Source organism: Chanodichthys erythropterus, chromosome 5 (genome assembly GCF_024489055.1).
Source record: "Chanodichthys erythropterus isolate Z2021 chromosome 5, ASM2448905v1, whole genome shotgun sequence".
Classification (NCBI taxonomy): domain Eukaryota; kingdom Metazoa; phylum Chordata; class Actinopteri; order Cypriniformes; family Xenocyprididae; genus Chanodichthys; species Chanodichthys erythropterus.
Genome location: NC_090225.1, coordinates 8,294,686 through 8,317,401, shown reverse-complemented (window position 1 = coordinate 8,317,401; position 22,716 = coordinate 8,294,686). Strand labels below are relative to the sequence as shown.

Genomic DNA, 22,716 nt, shown 5'->3' with positions numbered 1-22,716 from the left:
GCCCTTCTCTGGTTTACTCCGCTTCCTGTTTGCTCGGATTTGCTCCGCCCTAGAAATCGAATTGATTCAATGGCCGACCAGACTTGGATTTTCCAGGCAATTAAAATACAGCATTCTGTGCAGAATTCAAATAGGTCCAAACTCGCGCATATGATCGGCTCTGTTTTCTCGTGTCTCCGGACCAGAGCAGACTGCTCACGCTGCAGTGGTTCACGTGACACTAACGCGAAAACGGACTTCATTCGCGTCAATGGAAAGCATATTTACACTGTCTGAATCCTTCCCTATCAACTACATATAGTGCACTATGTGCCATTCACTATGTAGAAACTAGTGAATGTGTGAACAAATGACCGATTTCAGCTGCAGCTTCAGCATCTGTTTATAGTGTAGGAGGGGTGGTGATGTCCGTGATCCATTTTAGTGGAAGTGAGAGACTGTAAGTTTTAAATGATTATATCTCATAAATGTGAATTTTGTCATTGTTTTGGAACACACCAGCTTATTCATAACCTTAAAACTATCATATTCATACTAAAGGCTAAAAACTTTTCTTTACATGAAGATCAAGTACAAATGCATCATATAATATTGCTGTGTTGTAGGGTTGTTACAAAACGTCTTAACATTGTAGTTTCATTGTCATATTTTTAACGAGAACAGTCTGTACTTTTCCCCCTAGTCCACAATGACTTTTTTTGGGGACTGAACAATGAAGCAAGAAATATGTAGGGCAACAACAGGGGAAGCTCTCCTTCAAGGGATGCCTTTATTTTTTTCTGTCCCACTTATGACATTTTGGGAGATCAGCGCTCTAGCGCAGTTACATATTGCAATCCCGAAACCTACTAGTACAAGCACTGATAAAGGAGCACAGAGACATGGCTTAATGAATTTATTTATGCAGTAAGATCAATCAAAAAAATGTCTTGCTTTCTAAACTGGTTATATGAATGGATGCTTCTATATGCAGCTCTTAAGCTGAGCTGCACTGACCTGGAAAAGCTTTAGGACACTATACTGTGAAAGGGCAGGGAAATACACGGCCTGTTCACTGAGAAGCCACAGAAATAAATATCCTTGCACTGCATTGCAGGGATGAATAATCCACCCCGTTTAATTCTAGTGCAGCGTCCCTACGCTTTGAAAATCTCCCACACACCAGCAGCTTGTTCTTTATAGAAAGAGAGGAGGAGAAAGAGAGATATTGGCAGGTCATGTTCTCCAAGATTGTGATACATGCCTATGTCTGATATTCAGTATCAGGCTTCAATATCATATAGACCTCTAATAATGTATTACAGCAGCTGATGAAATATTAACTAATTTTAATATCAGGCTTCAGCAGTAATAGCTTAATTTAATATCTCAATATATGCAAAGTGTCTCACCAGCAAAGGGCTGAGTTAGTGAATATTCACACTGTTTGATGATTTTGTGGTGCTATTAAATTAAACAAAATTGATGATTTGAAAATGCTTTTTTTCCCTTTGGCAACTACAGAGTGTCATTAGACTAAAAAATCCTTCCTTGTTTTGTGACTTGTAATTATGAGAATGTTAATTAAAAATTGAATTTATATTGGCATAGTTAAATAACAAGAGTTCAGTACATGGAAAAGACATGTACGCTGAGTTTCAAACTCCATTGTTTCCTCCTTCTTATATAAATCTCATTTGTTTAAAAGACCTCCGGAAAACAGGCGAATCTCAACATAACACCGACTGTTACGTAACAGTCGGGGTGTACGCCCCCAATATTTGCATATGCCATGATCGAGGCATTACACAAGGGCAGCCAGTATTAATGTCTGGATGTGCACTGCTGAATCATCAGACTAGGTAATCAAGCAAGAACAATAGCGAAAAATGGCAGATGGAGCAATAATAACTGACATGATCCATGATAACATGATAATTTAAGTGATATTTGTAAACTGTCTTTCTAAATGTTTCGTTAGCATGTTGCTAATGTACTGTTAAATGTGGTTAAAGTTACCATAATTTCTTCCTGTATTCACGGAGACGAGCCATCGTTATTTTCATTATTAAACACTTGCAGTCTGTATAATGCATAAACACAACTTCATTCTTTATAAATCTCTCCAACAGTGTAGTGTTAGCCAGTTAGCAACAGAGCATAGCCTCAAACTCATTCAATATCAAATGTAAACACCCAAATAAATACAATACTCACATAATCTGACGCATGCATTCAGTATGCTTGATGAACACTTTGTAAAGATCCATTTTGAGGGTTATATTAGCTGTGTAAACTTTGTTTATGCACTGTTTAAGGCAAGCGCGAGCTCTGGGGGTGGAGAGCACGCAATTTAAAGGGGCCACAACCTTAAACTGGCTCGTTTCTAATTATGCCCCAAAATAGGCAGTTAAAAAAAATGAATTAAAAAAAAATCTATGGGGTATTTTGAGCTGAAACTTCACAGACACATTCAGGGGACACCTTAGACTTATATTACATCTTTTAAAAAAAAGTTCTAGGGCACCTTTAAGACAAATGTTTTAGTGTTGATCAGTAGCAAAAACCGTATTAGAACTGATTTAAATTAGTTTAAACTTTATTTAATTGTCTGAGCTATATCTCATTACTGACAGATTCTTCAAGATTTCTTTCTCTGCTAAGGTGGCCACATTGTCAATGTCATTTATTAACATAGAGATGGAGGTTTTGCTCTGCCCAGTTATGACTCTGCAGCTTTTTGCAGTAATAGGGTCTTATCACTGAAAGGAAAGCCTTGATATGCGGTCTGTGTTTTCCAGAGGTAATCACACACAGTTCTTGCAGAGGGCAGGAAAGCAGTTTAAAACGCTCATTCCAGTGTGACCTCTTTTTGAGGGGGCTTAATCAATAAGTAGATAAGAGATGCCGTTTCAATTCGCATGCCTCTCTTTATCTTGCCATTCGTTTTTGTGAGAATTGAGTTCTGTATGTGGGAGGCTGGCTTTGCAGTGCCGTTCGCTCCATGTGCGTATTTGTATTTGGTAAAACCGGATGGAAATTCTCAAAAATATTCAGTGTGATTCTTTGAAGATTAGCTAGTCCTCTGAGCATTTCTCCTGCTTGAACAGAGAATTGTTTGAACACGCTGCCATGACTATCGCTGCAAATATCAACTACAGCTCCTAAATAAATTTCAGTCTCTCATCTTCCTTGCTTAGAGCTTTCTCTTCCTCCTGTTTTCATTAAGAGGAAGAAAACACAGAGGCATTGCTTTGTGTGTTTTCCTATTTTAGAAGTACATGCAGAGAGAGCACCTCAGGGAGGAATTAAAACAGAAAGGCTATTTTTAGACCTCTGACTGAGGTTTTAGCTGTCCGGTGCCCTTGCAGGTGCTAAATCACTCTTATTTTAGAAATGGTGCCTTGGCCTAAATCAGTTACTGTTGTATTAACCTAGACCTGCTGTGTGCCACACCATCACCGACTCTGACGGCCCACCCATTTAAACTGTCGTCCTTTTTTTCTTTCGCCATCAGCTTAATTTTTGTACAGTTTAAGTGTACACTGATAGTGATTAATGATGTGAATTGTTTATCACATAATGGGATTTTTGCAGCACACAGGGAGTTTTTCAGGATACACATTCATTTCTGTGCCCTTTCTGAATGAGTGCCACAGTGCTGCATCTTTGTAAAAGAAGAGGATGAAGACACATAGCTAGCCTAAAATAGCCCACTGCGTGCGTCCCTCAGGGTGGCATAGCTCTGTGCGCACTGACATTGCTGTACGTCCTCCACAGGCACTCGATTAGAAACTGAGGCCACCTAGTGTTAGTTAGAAGCTCAGGAGCACCTGAGCACTGTTTACCCCATTATTAGTTGGCATAGCATGCTTTCAGCTGACCTCAGAGCAGCCCACATCTTTGTAAGGTCCTGGGAAAGTGTCATCTTATGGCCCAGGCAGTCAAGAATGACATTCAGGCCTTAAGATTTCTGAGCAGGGATACTTTCTGCATGGATGCCACATGGCAGGAGATCTCTTGTAATTGCAGAGTGTGAAGTGACATTGAGATCAAGGATCAGGCGCTTTGTGTTTCACAGCGTACATGTGTTGACGGTCGTGCTGCTAATTGTAACTTGATAGAAAGCTCTTCCTGACCATTAAAGGGATAGTTCACAAAACAAAAAAAAACAAAAAACAAAAAAATGTTAATTTACGCACCCTCGGGTCATCTAGGATGTAGGTGACTTTTTTTTCTTCGGAAGAACAGTAAAGAATGTTTTTGGTGATTAATATAATGCAAGTCAATGGCTACCGCAACTTTGAGATTTAAAAAAAAATAACAAAAATATGGAGGCAATACAAATTTAATACCCATGGCTCCTAGCAATACATTGAGGTCTTAAGAAGTGAAACGATCAGTCTGTGCAAGAAAATTATTTACAATGTTATTACAGGTACAATGGTTTTGCTTCATAAGTCTTCAGTGTATCATCAGGAGCCACAGGTATTAATTTTGTTTTGCCTGTATAAATGTATATGTATATGTATATGTATATGTATATGTATATGTATATGTATATGTATATGTATATGTATATGTATATGTATATGCTCTCAACGTGACAGTAGCCATTGACTTGCATTATATGAATCACCAAAAAACATTCTTTACTGTTCTACTGAAGAAAAAAGTCACCTACATCTTGGACGGCCTGAGGGTGAGTAAATTAGCAACAAATTTTCATTTTTTGGTGAACTATCCCTTTAAGGCTACATTTACCTAGTTAAGCTTTCATTATGGGCCACTTTTTTCCTTATTTTAGCAGTCTTTTCTTTAGTTTCACATCATTTATGTCTAGTGAATTCAAGGGCTGGTCTCTAAATAACTTCCTACATGAGATCAATGATAATGTCAGTAAAAGGGCAGCACTACATTAACCTAAGCTCAAAGGCTTCTGGCTTATGAAATAATAACTTTTAATTAATTAAATCATTCAGCAGTTGATTTAACCATCCCAGATGTACTGAATAAATCAGCAATACTGTTATACATTTTAAGATTTATACTAATGGATAATGGCACCTGGTGCTTTAATACAGTCCTGAATCATATTTCAACTCGTCTTTCAACTTTTCCTGATGTCTTGACTGTCTCGAAATTTTAGAGATGTTTTGAACACCTGCTGTGATGCTTTGACATATAATTTATTTAAAAAAAACAAAACAAAACAAAAAAAAAACGGTATTATAATGCATTCATGATACATTGAATAATTGTAACAGTCTAAACTATTCATGTTTGTGTTTTCAAGACATCCTGATTTAAAACACGTTTAACTCCAACTAAAATGTTATTAAATTAGATTTGAATAAATTTTGTCATTGTACAGAGTTGTACATAACCAATGTATATAAACAAAAGTGCAAATGACAGTATGTAAATAAATTATTGTATGTAAGGTATGAACTTAAGGGTGAACTTTTATGTAGGTTATATATGAGTAGTGTGTGTATATATATATGTATATATATATATATATATATATATATATATATATATATATATATATATATATATGTAACATTATCAAACTTGCCTTTTTGCATACTTTTCCGGATATATATATATATATATATATATATATATATATATATATATATATATATATATATATATATATATATATATATATATATACATATATATATATATAATATATTATATCCGGAAAAGTATGCAAAAAGGCAAGTTTGATAATGTTACAGAGTGTATTTTATATTGTATGTTCATATTTATGAGGTGTCATTGGGTGAATCTCAAAAACAAAATATGGTCAGGTTACAGCTAACCTCAAATTCAGAAAGAAAAGAAAATACATTTTGCATTAAAAAAGCGCCTATTTTTTGGACCATTCAGATTAAGTTTGCACTGTGACATTATTTCCATGCCAATTCATGAATTTGTTTGAAACTGAATTAACATTTATCTATTTCTCTTTCTCCATAGTCCTATAGAATCCTGTCAGAATTTCTACAAAGACTTCACGTTACAAATTGACATGGCATTCAATGTGTTCTTCTTACTCTACTTTGGCCTGCGTGTAAGTACATATTTAAATTTCATATTCAACATATTTTTATCACATTTCACACACCCAGTAATATGTTTTGGTCTGATAACCTTTAATGTTTGACCAGACATTTTTCATTCTAATGTTACTAAAATATGATCACCTTTAAAAAGATGTAATAGTGATCTGTTTTCCTTTTCATCTTCTTCCAGTTCATAGCAGCCAATGATAAGCTGTGGTTCTGGTTGGAGGTGAACTCAGTGGTGGACTTCTTCACCGTACCGCCCGTGTTTGTGTCAGTTTATCTGAACAGGAGCTGGCTGGGTAAGTCTCCATACACCCTCCTCATTCCTTTTCCTCTTGACCCGCCTGTCAGTCTCTGAACCACAGTGCAGCAGTCACAGGAACTTGATGAGACCAAGGAAAATGTTTGAACAGGAGATTTTTTTACTATTATTAAGCTAAGCTGCCATGGTTTGTTGTCACTCTCTGTCGTGGGAAACCCAAGAATAGCTACGAAATACCATGGCTTGGAAACTAGACAAACTGCAAAAAATGACAGTGTGGCTTAGGTGAAAAAGGCTGGGAAGGAAGGCTTGGGGCTTTAATTATCCTGAGATATTAGCATTGAGTTATGTAATTATTTATACACTGCAAAAAATGCTGTTCTTACTTAGAATTTTTGTCTTGTTTTAAGTCAAAATATCTTAAAGTTCTTAAATCAAGAAGCATTTTCTTGACAAGTACAAATTATTTTCTTGTTTTCAGGAAAAATAAATCAAAATTGAGTACTTTTTTCCTTAAAACAAGCAAAATAATCTGCCAATGGGGTAAGCAAAATAATCTTAGTCCAAACTGAAAACAAGATTATATATCTTATTCTTGGTTTGAAATAAGATTATTTTGCTTACCCCATTGGCAGATTATTTTGCTTGTTTTAAGGAAAGACTTACTTAATTTTTACTTATTTTTCCTGAAAACAAGAAAATAATTTTTACTTGTCAAGAAAATGTGTCTTGATTTAAGAACTTTAAGATATTTTGACTAGAAACAAGACAAAAAATCTAAGTAAGAACAGCATTTTTTGCAGTGTAGGCATACAACCCCTCAGGTCTAACTCGCCCCGCTCTGTGGGGGCCTTGAACCCCGGTCTCCGGCATTGGAGGCGGGCACGCTAACAAAAAGGCTAAAGACCGCAGCCTCTAGCATCAGTTGATAGTGCGCCTTTTGATGCAAGGGAAGTGACGTTTATCTGCACAGCTCTTACTATCTGGCCTCTGTTACGCCCCCCCCCCCTCAAACCTCACTCCCATCCAGGTCACGGCACCAATGTGACTATGTTGGTGTTGATGGACTAATTCAGGCTATTGGTCCTGCCCGGCACACTGACCTGACAGTGAAAAAGCGGCTATTTAGTATTTAGATAGTGTTTAGATGGTGTGGGACCATGACTGACACATTGCATGGAAAAAACTTTGGTTACAGAAGTGCCAGCCAAATTTCGCTTAGTTTAGACCTTCTAAGATTCGAAGAATGAACACATCAAAGCAAATGGGGCATTGCGATGCAATGCAGTACAATGGACACTTCAATACAACATCATCATGCACCCATTCAGTGTCAACAGCCTTAAATAGTTGTGGTGTGTCAGGTCAAAAAATGAGTGTTTGTGATGTTTGAATTGCATGAATTGAATTGTGGACGGGGCATTTGCAAAATGATTTATTTTTGTAATCTTAACCTGCAAGAGGCACACTGACCAAGATAAACCAGCCTGGACTAGCTTTTTAGGTCTTGCTTCTCTAAACTGGTCTTCCATAAAGGTGAGATTTCGGAAAGGGAAAGTTTATGTTCCTGTATTAGGCTTACTTTCGAGTAGCCAGTGGGGCGAGTAAACACCCTCAGTCTGATGGTAATGATTTCCCATCACAATATGTTTGTGTCAAAGCTGAGGTGAGCAACAGGTGAGACACGACTGCGGTGTAAAGTGACTCGTGTGTGTGTGTGCCTGTGTATCCTGTTACCAAACAGGAGGTTAGGAAAGCATCTCTGCTTTAGACTACTGAATGTACACACACTCGTTCATAACCGTTACACCCTCTGTGTCATTAGTACTTTCCAAAACAACTGTAAAAAGAATACCGTCCTTCATTAAACACATCAAACAAATTTAGTTAATAATTAAGTACTTTAGTAGCCAGCTTTAGAGAACTGTCATCTTCTACCATGGTGCTGTTTGAATAATGCATTAGAAAAGCAGAAGTTCATCATAAAATCTGTAATTTTAATAGTGTTCCTCCCTACCGAGCCAGTAAATGAAAATCATATAAAAGCTGCTATCAACATCCACCTAATAACAGCTGGTTGGCTGAGCTGCATATGTAAACAATCGCTGACTTGCCTTTACAGTCCAAATGCTGAGGAAGTTTGAACACTGAACTCGTTAAAAGCTCTAAACCATTAGGAGTATAAGGATTTGGAGACCAATTTTGTAATTTTGATTGTCTTTCCTAACTTCACAGATGTCCACAATTTCAGGCATTGTCATCTACTGTTTACACAACAGCATTGACTCAACTGATGCTGTAGAAGCATCATGATTAAAACATTTACGGGATGTAGATTTTTAATCAGAAGAAGAAACTAGACTTTAGCTTGAGTTTTCCTTTTGACATTTGTCCAACTGATGAAACCAATTGAATGAGTGGTGAAACATCAAATGAATTTTTTATATATAATAAATAATTGAGATTTGGACAAGTCTTAATTATCCTAAGCTTTAAAGGCAGTATATACTGTACACTTCCGTTCAAAAGTTTGAAGTCAGGATTTAAAAAATTAAGTAGGCAAGGGCACATTAAATTGTTCAAAAGTAAAAGTAAAGACAATAATAATGTTAAAAAAAGATTTCTATTTTAAATAAATGATGTTCTTTTGAACTTTCTATTCTTCAAAGTATCCAGATTTTTTTTATTATGGTTTCCACAAAAATTTTAGCTGTTTTCAACATTAATAATAATAAATGTCTCCTGAGCAGCAAATCAGCAAGGATAAATTTAAATGTGTAATTTACATTGATGTACATTGATGTAATACTGTTGAAAATGTTAAAAACTAAAGCTTGTTAAACTCAGCTATAGCGCTCCAGTGGACAAAGCACACTCTCTGTACCATACCTGAAGTATTGATCTGAAACACATGCTCCTGGTACTTTTGGGGACATGGTATGGGCCTGTCATGCAGAATAAAGCCGTCTCGAAGACCAAAGAGCATGAGAGACAATTTCTCAGACATGATGAAAGACTGTGAAACAGCTGGCATATGAAATCTGGAGCAACATCAGCCACGTGTCCTACACCATTAGCAAACTCTGAATAGAGGGAACTACAGTGGTCATATGTTACATAATGATGATATACAGCAGATCAGAGGTATGGTAAATTCAGCGAAAAGGGCTTTTAGAAAACAAACGACATAATAAACATTGAAGTTTTGTCAGGCTCTAGGGAGCAAATGTGTGTTCTGGATAACTATCCTACTCTACAAATCATAATTATAAAATGTTGGGTACATTGAGACTTCTACTAGTTGTTTGTTTAAATCCTGTTGCAAATGCTCCATGTGACACATATAAGCTAAACTCAAATGAACTAATGTAATCTTGACCCCCCACTCCATCCTTGTAAAGGAAACTATGATGGATCATAATTAAATCTGCTGTAGGGACTGTCAAAAAGTGATCCTTTGCTATATCATTCCTCATCTGTAAATTGGACCTTGATTAAAGCAATGGAGAATGTGCTATTAATTTGAAGGGTATGCAGAGACCCTCTTCTGGGAAATAGAAATTAATCTTCTCAAAGCAGTACAGGAGAGTATTTTTAAACACAAGGGTTATGGATTAGCATGAGACTGTTTATAGCTTCCTTCATCTTTGCAATCAATTAACAACAGGTACTTGACTCTGAAATGGAGATGTCTTGTGAGCCCTCTTCCAAAAGCTGTATCAGTCTGTGAGGAAAAGACATTAATCACAGTGTCTTATGTGAGGAGATCTTGTGCATGTTAATGGAGTATAAAACGTATATAGAGGGAGATTTCTAGGTCCACTCTAGGTTTTATTGTTATTTTCAGGGCCATTAAAATGCTATGGTTCAATGATGAACTGTAGTCTTTTTCCGTGCTTCTTTTCTGAAAGGGGGTTTGCCTGAATGTCATGTGATATAGCTTGAAGCTACAAACCATTTTCAAACAAAATGAAAAATTCTAATTTGGAATTGTATTAAATACATTACTGTTCAAAAGTTTGGGGTTGGGAAGTTTTTTTTTTTTTTTTTAATATCTTTGAAAGAAGTCTCTTATTCTCACCAAAGCTGAATTTATTTGATCAAAATACAGTAAAAAACACTAATATAGTGAAATATTATTACAATTTAAAAGAACAATTTTCTATCTTAAAATATTTAAATGGATTGTATATTTACACTAAGTGCAAATGGCGTCCCTTGTTGGCAAACACTGTTTCCACTAACTCTGCCCACCAATGTGTGGTTGGGCCACTCACATTTAAAGACAGACACACAGAATTCTAGTCAGTCTTCAGTGGTGCAGCAGTAGCAAGTAAGGTTTGCAGATCTGGCTTTTAACGTGATAGACGGTTTGAATCCGCCTTTTGCCGAAATCACTCTTCTCCATTTTCCCATCACATATCGCATCAGAAAGACATTTATTTTCAATAAAAATGAAAAAAAATGTTCTAAAAGTGGAAATAAACTGCCTAACGAGTGTTTACTAATAGGCTATTAAAAGTATTTATTGGGTAGGATTAGGGGAAGGTGTAAAGCTGCTTAGAGCAAATAGCTGCTGCTATAAAATGTAATGTATTTCTGTGAAGACAAAGCAGCCTTCAGTATTACAGGATCCTTCAGAAATCATTCTGATATGCTGATTTGGTGATCAAGAAACATTTTGTATTATTATCAGTGTTAAAAGCAGTTTGTGATACACTCCCCCTCCCCATAATTATTTGATGAATAAAGTTGAAAAGAACGGCATACATTTCAAATCGTTTGTAACTGTGTAAAAGTCTTTGTTGTCACTTTTAATATTTAATTCATCCTCGCTGAATAAAAGTATTAATTTCTTATAAAAAAAAAAATAAATCCTTCTGACTTCAAACTTTTTAATGGTAGTGTAAGTATTGTCATTGTCCTGCTGTCAGTCACCCATAGTTTGGAAATGACTCTGAAGTCAAATCAAGTTTTTTTTTTTTTTTTTTTTTTTTCCCTCTTTTTAGGTGAACAGCATGGGCCTCATTTACCAATCTAACGTAGAAATGGCTGAAATGATGACTTCTGGTGAATATTGTGGAAACTAATTGATACATTTAGATAAATATATTTCATACATTATAGCATATTATAATACAACTTATTAGGCCTATATATTTATAGAATGGCAAAGTAGGCCTAATCAATATACAAGACTGAATCACATAGATGTGAAATATAAAGGGCTATCATGATCATTTTGCCAACAATGAACCATGGATTTGTTTAGTTTATAATACGTTTTAATTTTAACTTAAACAAATACAACATAATAAGATTCAAAACTCATCGGCTTAGACTGCATTTGTAGCCTTGTGCAAACTTATTCAATAGAATTAGACTTCTAGAATGTTCTTTCCAGTGCAAAAAATTATATTTTTAATTTAATTAGACAACATTTTACGGAAGTGTAGTGCAAATATCTTTATATAATTGTACTTCCATTATAGTTAACTTTCTTTCCAGGGCAAAACAATAATACATAAAAAACAAATAATAAAGAAAATATAATATAATCACTTTCTTATCAACTATATTTGAGTTTTAAAAATCCACATGATTACATAGCCTACCATATCAGCCTCTGGAGTCGTCTGACGGACAAGGAACCTTGACATCGCTCCCTCCTGTGCCCGCAGCCTCTCGCTCCTCTTGTGATTATCGCCTGATGTGTGCTGCTTAATATCACACACTCCGCCGTGACTAAAAAACCAGAAAAAACGCGACGGCATATGGTACAATTGGCCTTGTATTCATTGTCACTCACGCATTCCAGCAACGGGTAGTCATTCAATTCTATATTTTTGTGCTCTTTTCTTTTCCGCCGGCTGCCTGGAGGTAGTCATTTTTACATTTCCCGCTGTTGTCACTTGTCGTCATCGTTGCTACGATACGTGACTCACAATGACTGAAACGACCAATTAAAAGGGCATTCTCTGATGATGTTTCAAGATGTTAAAAACGCTACGCTGATCATAGACAAACAGGGGGAGAAATTAGTAAGCCTATCTACCGCACACTGCAAAAAATGACTGATTTTAACGGTAAAAAACTGTGAAAATGTCTGTCATGGATTTGCACTGAATTGATTCTCAAAAATACGGAACAAAATGCGTTCCGTATCAGTTCAATACGGAACAAGACTTTTATGTGTCAAATACAGGACGATTCTGTATTATACGTAACGGTTGGCAACCCTAGTCACGTCCCAAATTTTAGAAGCCTCGCCCTCTAGTTTACAACACAGAGAAATGTAACCTGCCCATGAAGAGGACCTACCTCTCTCATTCAAGAAGAATCCAAACATTTCCATATTCGCAATGTAACATTTATTGGTTGTCAAACTACTGTTCATTATGTAAACTAAGGCTTTGTATTTCACTCTTGTTTCAATATCCACATAAAACGTCATCCTTTGCATGCGCAAAAATGTGTTTGGTTGGCCGTTGCGCGTGTCGACTGGTACAGATGTACTCCTAATAGCGGACCATTAAACTGAGCAGTGTTAACTTTCTAAATAAAAGTTAACACTGTATTTCTCTGCATTTAGTTTGCTGATAAATGGCTGAAATGTAAATTTAGCAACTCTAGAACTGATATGTAGTGTCTGCGTGTGTGAGTGAGGCACCCACAAGATCAATTGGATTGAAAAAATAAAGATAAATATTTTAATAAAATTAAGAAAATTAATACAACGCATCAAATTAGGGTAGCCTATACTAGCCCTGTCCACAGTTTTTCTCTTTTGTTTTGTTAATCTGTTATTTCAGTGAAATATATATTTTGTGTAGTCCTATTATTTTATTCCTTATATATTATTCTGTTTTTCTCTGCATTGCAGGTGCATGATGTGTGAATCTTAATGTTCTGTCGATGTTGCCATTTGTGCATGCAAAGTGAAATCCCTGAAAAGAAAAAAAACAAAAAAACTTTTGTGGTATTTTAAGACATTTTAATTTGACATTTTAATCGTGTTGTTTAATGGTTGATGATCGGTTAGTGAGTGATTGTCAGTCAGGAAAATAAACTAAATAGTAGTTCTCCACCAGATTTACTATGCTGCACGCAAGTTCTCGCTGACTCAGAAACGCGAACTGAGACCTGTTATGCACTGTTTTCTGTTGTACATTTGTTTCATAAATGAGGGCCCGTGTGTAACTTTGTTTTTGTTTGCTCCATGCTTAATTTCATAATGTCATTTATCATATGACACATTTACAACAGGGTTTAAACAAACAACTAAGTTGAAATGTACCAAATGCTTTATAAGAGCCTGATTCTGATAAGCAAGTAAGAAAGTAGTATTTGCTAATACCATGTTAGTAGTTACTTGCATGTCAGTAGTTACTAGAGTACTTGCATACTGTATGTAAGTGGTAACATTCTCAGTGGTTCTGGTTTCTGATATACTCTGTAACTCTGTTTCAATTTAAGAAATTGATTTCTGCCAAAGTAAATTAGTGGTAGCATATCCAAGTCATTTGTTTTCTGATGAAGTTTTCAGTGATTGATTCTCACCATCAATGGTCCCAGTCCATCCCCGAGTGTAGATATTAAGTACTACTGCCATCTGGTGGTTTGAAACAGTATTGTGCCACACTACTGGAACTAGAAGATTCTCAGTTAGGAATATGAGTGGCATGACCAGAGGAAGAAAAATCAGTGAAGGAAACTAATTTGTGCTTTAAGCCTCTTTCATATATAGAGCCCTTTCTCACGTGGCAGGCTTCAGCACATGCTTGTGCAGATGCATTCTGGGAGAAACGAGCGGCGAGTAATCCCGGCAGCGCTTTATCCCATTTTACACATGTCCAGTATTCCCTGATTGAGAAAAAGAACCAGTGGTTTGTGACTGTAACACACGTGACTTGCAGGTCTGTGAGCCTGCAGATGTGAATGAAATAGTCTGAATGAGCATCTGTCCATACTACACATGTCCATTAAGCCTGCTTCAGTGCACAGCACTGGCCTACTCTCCCGCATCCTGTTCCTTCAGCCTCCTGTGCCACGGGCCTTTCAGCTGCTGAGACAGAAACATGCTATCAGGTTCACCAAAGGTTCATGGGAAATTACTGATGCACAACGTAGATACCGAAAATCTGGCTGAATGTAGTGTTAAATCAAGTGTGGTGCTCTGTTGTTTGCTGCCTTCTTAGGTCTTTTTTTCCTTTAGACAAATCGTCATCTCAAAAAAGCAGCCATAGTTGCCAAACAGATTAAACAGAAATACAGAGGAAAAAAAATATCGAATTAAAATAGTCTCATTCTTATTTCTCAAAAATATAGCACAAGGAAAAATACACTACTGTTAAAAAATTGGGATCGGTTGGAATTTTTAATGTTTTTGAAAGATTATTTAAAAAAAAAAACTATATTTTTAACTATATAAATGTCTTTACAGTCACTTTTGCTCAATTTAATGCATCCTTTGCTGAATAGAAGTATTAATTTCTCTCTCTTAAAAAAAAAGTTGTTGAATAATTTTTTAATTGATTCACAGAAATAATTTGAACTTATCAGTTCTAAAGTTGATTTTGTTAATGAATGTTATCCTCTGTAAAATAGTCAGTTTTTAAAATTCTATTTAACTATTTATAATGATACTTGGTGGGATTGAATACTTTTTTTTTCTGCCATCTTGGATTCATTGTTTTCACTGAGCTTGCCACAGTACATTCTTGGATTATCTTCTCTTGAAAGAATACGTGCAATGCTGCCTTAGAATGTTGTCAAAATTAGTTCAGTGAGATCTTAGAAGGCAACATAATGTTGACAGCAGCCTAACTTTTGAAACAGCCTTTGTATCCGAAGCACTCCTGATGCCTTAAAGGAATCATTCAGCCAAAAATAAGAATTCTGCCATCATTTACTAGCCCTCATGTTATTTCAAACCTGTATGAGTTGCTGTACTTTCTTCTGCTGAACAACAACAACAAAAAGATATTTTGAGAAATTAGTTTTCTTAGTGTTCTTCCATACAATGAAAGTCAGTGGTCACCAAAACGCTTTTGTTATCAACATACCAAAATATCTTCTTTTATGTTCCAAAGAAGAAAGTCAGTCATATAGGTTTGGAAAAACATGAGGTTGATTAAATAAGGACAGAATTTTCATTTTTTGGGTGAACTATCCCTTTAAAGTGCTGTCTAAGCAGACAGCTCACTAGATTTTGGAGCAGACCTTAGGTTTTGATGTTTCTCTTGCAGATGCAAGAGAACGCAGTAAAAGAAACATAGCATGAAAATATCAGGAAGACACCTTTGAAGTACAGTGAATACAGAAGAGCTCAACAGCAGGATTATGGCAATTCATTTAGAAAGCAATTATTGCTATGAAATGTATTATCTTTCTAACATAACAATCCTACTGCACAGCATTAAAAATCATGAGAAAATGTCACTGCTAATACAACCCCCGTGATTAATTTAGGATAGTTTTTTTTTTTTTCATTTTCATTTTAACAGATCTAAATCTCTAGAAGGGTTCAGCATATACTAAAGCTAGTCACCTCACTTAAACAGAGAGGGGATCAAAGGGAAAGATACGTGCGTGGGAGTTTAATATTGAAAAGATCAGACCAAATACGTCAGAGACTGTGGCTGCAATCAGATTTTCATCCAATGACAGGTGTCACTGTCTAGGCTTGAAGGCTTTTTAGTATTGTTAAACAGTCTCTAAGGCACATTCTGACATTCACGCTCTACAAGAATGTTATTTCTTTTTCTCTGAATTTAAATTTGAATTTTTTTTGATCAAGTACATCTGAGGTTGCACATCTTAGAAGCTGAGGAAACATCACATTCTACATTTCTGAACTTGTAAAGGAGTAGGATCACAGAATCAACTCTCAGGATCTCAGAATCATGATCTCCAGCAAGCTGCTAGTGTTTCGGGGCCCGCGGGGTGCTCTGGTCACGGAAACCGTTCAGGAGAGCCAGCGGCGCAAAAAGTCAGGTGGTGATCTGTTTCAGAACGGTTACCGTGTGAAGTTGGGCCCAGGCCAGACAGGAGATGGCAGAGAGAGTGACAGTCAGAGCTCTCTTTTTTACTGCCTCCATGTACTCTCTAACTGGGGTAAGACATCCTTTCTGGGGAACTTCTGTTTAGATTAAAACTATATTTGCAGTGACTGTGCTGTTTTGATTTTTCACTTAATGACTTTAAGAATTTTAGTGAGGTGTTTTTGTTTCCTGTTGCTGAAGATTAACCTCAAACTTGAAGTCAGATATTTCTGCAAGCGTGAATCCTGTCAGGACCTTACTAACCTGTTGGCTTGCCTGATCCCCTCTCTTGGGCTCCCATCACTGTGTTTACCTTTGTTTAAACAGTTGCCCACAAATGTTACGACATATGTTATGTTATATCTTTTGAAAGGTCTATGGCGCCCCTGCAGATTGAAAAATGCGGTAAATCCAAGCAGACTCAGATAAGGGGAGGAGCCGAAACTTGACGCAGCTTGCCGCCGTTTCAAATGAGTTTTTTTTAAAGGGGACTGAAGCGATCAAATATTTATTAATCAAATATTTTTTTTAGGGGGGCTGGGCAGAAGTTTAGGGGGGCTGAAGCCCCCCTAAAAAGGGCCTAGTGACGCCCCTGAGTCTATGGGTTTAGCAATAGTTTCCGGTTTTCGTTTTATGATAGAAATGCTTCAGCAACAGTAATATTGTAATTTGTATCGGAAATACAAATGAAAACATGCAGAATCAAAACGGGACTTTATTATAAAATGGCGATTGTGAGATGAATCCAATCCTTTACACTCGAGCAAATTGTTCAAGTCAAGAGTCCATTGAAAAACATCCAATAACACTTTTTGTTAAATCCATGAAATGTTAATATATAATCCATTGTTTACATCAGATTTTGCCTGAACATTCTGCCCTCCATCTTCATTCTTCAACTAAGTCATGATTTTGGCTCAAAAAGGGGGAACTTTCAACAGGTTAAAGACATTGAGTAATTTTTTTAAAGCAGAACTAAGTAACTTTTTTACCTTCATAAATAGTCCTTACAATGGTTAATTGACTTGTAGTGGTGTGTTTGAGGCGAACACTAACCCCCTCTGGCACGTCTACGCCAGAATACAGCACTTGCAAGTTGAGCTGCGCCGACCCGACACAATCTCGCCTCGTGTTCACGTTCACGCGAGAGTGACGAAATGCTTTACAGTAATTCAAAAACAATGTATATATTATGACTTTATAAGACAATTTTGAAAATTACCCACCTCCATCGAGATTTCTTGTACTGTATTTGCAAAACTACTGCGCTGGTGAGCGTTGTAGTCGTTGTAGTCCAGAGCTGCACTTGGAGTATTACGACAGTGTGATTAAATGAAGGAACCTGTAGGGGGAGCTTCGCAAATCTTACTGAGTTCCACTTTAATACAAATTCAGCATGAGCAAAGCTAAGACGTTGCGATGTGCTTCTGAATAGAGGATGTTTTTGAGGCTGAAAGCAGGACAAAAATGCTGTTTATGTAAGAAGTCTGCTGAAGCAGGTGATGTTGTTCTCTAAGCTGCTACCTGATACACACACAAGGACGCGCACACACACACAGTGGTGTGATTGTTCCATGGCTCTTCTTTGTCTTTCACATTTGTTAGGAATGGCAAATTACCATACAACTTTTACTAGGAATGCAGTATTTGCACAATATGCAGAAACTATCTGAACCAACTATTATATTTACCAGAATGCTGAGTGCACTGCAATGGATTACTGTAACTCACAATGCAATGTGCTTGACCTTCCCTTTCCAGAAGAATAAATGGACTGATTCAGATTGCTTTACAATAACACCTTTTTTTTTTATTATTATTATTCATTCTTTTCTGCTTTTCTCTTCTCTTGCAGGTCTGAGGTTTCTAAGAGCCTTGAGATTGATACAATTCTCAGAAATTTTACAGTTTTTGAATATCTTAAAGACAAGGTAAGGCCGACAACATATCACGCACCTCTCTCACTCTCAGTTTCAAAAGCTCCACTCCGCTGGCATCAACACACACAGTCTGTAGGATCTCTGGTGTCCCTTCCATGTCTTACCACGCTGCTCTGCAGCTTTGACCCAGAAGTCTGCAGGGCTCGTAGCTGAGCAGAATGTTTTACTTTAGTCCCCCAATGTGTGTGCATTTAGTGTGCTGTAGGTATGAGAACAGGGCGGCCGTCCAGCCTGATGAATGCAAGAGTATGAAGCAGACAGACCCCTGATTGATTCCTCCTCCGGCAGGCTGTCACACACATGACAGATGAGCGCCTCCTGACATCTCGTGGTATTTTGTAAAAAATGTCAATGAATCAGAAAGGAAGTGGGGGAAAAAGCAGTCAGCACCCAACTCAGTGGATGAAAAACCACTGGACGTTTCATTTATTTTAGCTGCTATCTCGTTTTTCAGTCTGGGGAAATTGCTCAGATATATCACACTGAACTGACACAGCTGTCAACAGGACATTACATTTCCACCGCTGTATTTCTCTCATTGGCTGCTAAAGAAGGGGCGTTCACATTGACGGTAATTTGCAGCGACCGGAAGTCTTTCGTTTTCAGTGAGAGTGGCAATTTGAGGTGACATGAGCGACAGGACCCTTGCCGACATAAAAAGCTGAGTTTATCTTTATGCAAAACACACAGCCACGGCATGTAATCCCCTCTTGACACGCTGTAGAGTAGAAACCAACAGTGTGAACGCCTCTTTAGGTATGCGCTGGTCATCCTCGGGATCCCACTGTCTTCTTATTTGTTTGCTGATAACTTGTGTGTTCACTCCCAGTGAGCAGCGTCACGGCAAGGCGCGGCTGGAAGCGGCCCGCTCGTGTGTGTGTTGGGCTCAGTAGATGACTGACTGATCTGTACGTCAGTGTGATGCGTTTCACTTTGAGAGGTGTGATGTAACTCTCGTCTCTCACAGTAATTCCATCAAGCTGGTGAACCTGTGTTCCATCTTCATAAGCACATGGCTCACTGCTGCAGGATTCATTCATCTGGTGAGTGAAAAAACACACACACGCCCCCCTTTCCTCATGCCCCTGGAGAAACAGTCAAAGAAAGGAGTGCACATGCAGATTCGTGGGAGGAAAAAGCTCCTAAATGAGCGTCACGTCTGTCCCTTTGTGGCGTATATGGTTTGTGTTGTAGTTCATCTAAAGATTTGTTTCGTTGTTCCTTTTTTCGTGGTGTTTTTTTCTTTTATTTTTTATTTTTATCAGGATGTGCCAGAGGACATCTGTGCCACTAGATGGCAGCAGAGACTCTGATCGCCACTAAATCCTCAGTTTGGTTGCTCTCACAATTCATTTTTGTGATTTTCTCTATGGACAGTAGATGGCTGTAGAGGATCATGTTTTGATCCGTCGGTAATTTTCTCTTCGCTCTCCTCTCCACTGCAGGTGGAAAACTCAGGGGATCCATGGGAAAACTTTCAAAACTCTCAACCGCTCTCATATTGGGAATGTGTGTACTTATTAATGGTCACTATGTCCACTGTGGGATATGGAGACGTCTATGCAAGAACCACTCTTGGACGCCTTTTCATGGTCTTCTTCATTCTTGGTGGTCTGGTAAAAACACTTTTCCTCTTGTTGGCACTCAATGCACCCCTCCCGCACCCCTTCCCTCACCCCATGCAAACGCCTTGCTCCAAGTACCATGTAAAAATAAGACAACTCCTGTGATATGACTCTCATAACTGTCGTCTTTCCACAGTCTTCATAACGGCCCAAATTATATCGCTGTCCACTGTCTTTGTAATGTTTGCACCCTTGCCTTTAAAATCCATTACCTTGTTTTAACATTACAGCCCAAGTTAAGATGAAATGTACATGTATTGTGTAAATTCTTGTAGATGCTGTATGACACTACCACTCATGTTTATTACATTTAAAATAGTCTTTAAAGAAATGTATTTTGACGATAATGTTGTTGCTATTCTCTTAAAACAGTTTTGCGGTTTCAGGAGATCCCATCCTTCTGTTTCCCTCCCCAAATTCCAACAAACACAGTGGCAGGCGGATGGCCCATAGTCCAGCTTGAGCGTTTCCATAGCAACAGCAGCCACAAACACTCAAAGAGTGCATTTACACCAGAGCAACTTCAGATGGTGATACAGAAAAATATACATAGCAATAACACAGATGAAGACTAGACGTGTATGCTTTGCAAGAGGTTTTTGTTAAAACTTTGGCAAATAAATGAGAGATGAGCAGCTGGGATTGGTAGATTTAGCTAGATTTTTGCTGTACATTTGATCATTTTACAGTTTCAAACCGCAATATTGCATTTCTTAAGTTTAGTTTAAAAACAAAAGTGTAGTTTAGTTAAAAAAGATAAATAAATTATAGGGTACAATGGGGCTAAAGGCACACCTTTAAGAAAAATAAGTGTTTTTCACTACTCCCAAAGTGTATGATTGCAGAAAAAGTGCGTTTTTGTATTGAACATTTATGGAGCAACAGATTTTGTATGAAAATAAATCATAAAAGTAGTCTATTTTTTTGTTTAAAAATCTTATAATTGTATGAGGTGGTGAGGGGGGCCTTACCCACACACGGGGTAAAAGGCTCACCAGCATGGGGTAAATACTAGCTAAAATATATTAGTTAAAATCATATCTTTTTAATGTCTAAGTTAATACTTGTTCAGAACAATCACTTTAGCAAAGTCTGTATTATTTTCTGTTTATTTTGATACATATTTTCAGTATATTGAATACAATATTGATTATATATTAGTATATTCAGTAAATGTACTGTCATTAAAATGTTAATATAAAAATATATTTTAAATACAGAAACAACATTATTTTTAGAAAGTAAAGATTCTAAAATCACGTAATTTGATATAGATTTACAGTAGTAACAATAAATAATATTTTATTATATGACATGATTAATATATATTTTTTTATAAATATGATGGTTTCATTATAAATATGGCCATTATCACTAAGGTGGACACCCAACTTAATATATGAAATTTACCATCTGAATCTAACCATGTCCTGTCAAGAAATGGAAAAGTCAGCCAGCTATTTATTATCATGTTAATTATTGTGCCTTTAGCCCCAACAGCAGGTGCACCTTTTACCCCAAATACCATACTTTTACATATTCTTCTGTTTTTAAATGAACATGAACAAAACTGAAGATCATCAAGAAGACATTTGTCTCAAAATATATTAAATAATTTTAGGGATTCTCATTTGCTACTTAAATCTACAATGGTTTAAAAAACAAATAGTAAAAAAACAAATATTAGATCAAATTAGCACAGAATCAACTTTGCGCTGCTGTCCATAATTGTGTCAAGTATCATTCAAATTTCCACATGCATCTTGAAAAGCGGATGTTTTGGAAAGTGCTGCAGGATGTTTTGTGCCATCTAGTGGTTTAGAGGAAAATAAAATCAAAAGCGCCTTTTACCCTGGGGCACCTTTTGTCTTGTTGTCAGATAGGCCTGTTCTTATATATAATAATTATTGCAATTTGTAAAATACAGTAAAAATCTAATTAAAAATAAGAAAATGTTTTCAACATATATATATATATATATATATATAAATAACCAAAAAATATTGTGGCATCTTTTATATAATTATTTTCATGTCACATATACATTTGATTGTGCTTGTGAAAGTAAGGTAGCTTTTAAATAACTTGCAGTGAATAAGTTTTTGATTGATGTCATTTTGAACAGTTTAAATGAAACAAATTCAAAAATCAGTATATATTGTTTAACCTTTAGGGTCTAGGTGGTTGACAGACTCAAGATCAAGGTATAGATCATCCACAGGCATTCAGAAACTCTCACGTGAAGTTCTTGTAGACATAATGCAGGACAGATGCGCTTCATTTCTATCACTGGACAGAAAGTTCCAGCTGTCCAGAAGTTTCCATAGCAATCTGCTATTTCTTTTTTGTTTTTGAGGAGGGCTGGAAATAATCATTGCTCTGCTTTATATCAGGTGTTCAATTAATGACTTCAGTATGGAAATGTTGTAAACCGTCAGGTCTGATCAGGCAGATGTCATAATTCATTAGGGCCCTAGAGAGAGGTGAAGAACCGCTCACAACTCTCTTCGGAAGGTCAGGCTGACAACTCGGGGATTAAGATCCCTAGTAACATGCAGCGAGGAGATAAAACAGAACTTTGTCAAGGCTGCAATCTTGCAAAGCGCATCCAGCTCATTTAAAGCACACTAATGAGTCTTAATGTGCTTTGCAGCTGTGGGCGATCAGGCTGGACTATTCAAATACACTTGCCACTGCAATAGTGTTTGTTGGACAAAACATGGCATGTAGGTTTTTTTTCTTCTTCTTCTTTTTTCACAAGATATTGTTTGTGCTGTCAGAGAAAAC

At 36.8% G+C, this 22,716-nt stretch overlaps 1 protein-coding gene across 7 annotated transcripts in view; it reads left to right on the top strand.

Moving 5' to 3' along the window:
* kcnma1a (potassium large conductance calcium-activated channel, subfamily M, alpha member 1a) overlaps nt 1-22,716 on the top strand; it is a 212,711-nt gene that overhangs the window by 113,621 nt on the left and 76,374 nt on the right. For all 7 annotated transcript variants that reach the window (XM_067385880.1, XM_067385883.1, XM_067385877.1 and 4 more), the window contains exons 4-8: nt 5,971-6,064; nt 6,247-6,358; nt 18,220-18,295; nt 19,272-19,347; nt 19,750-19,920. In XM_067385880.1, the coding sequence (XP_067241981.1) occupies nt 5,971-6,064; nt 6,247-6,358; nt 18,220-18,295; nt 19,272-19,347; nt 19,750-19,920 (529 nt within the window). The remainder of the gene's footprint in view (nt 1-5,970; nt 6,065-6,246; nt 6,359-18,219; nt 18,296-19,271; nt 19,348-19,749; nt 19,921-22,716) is intronic.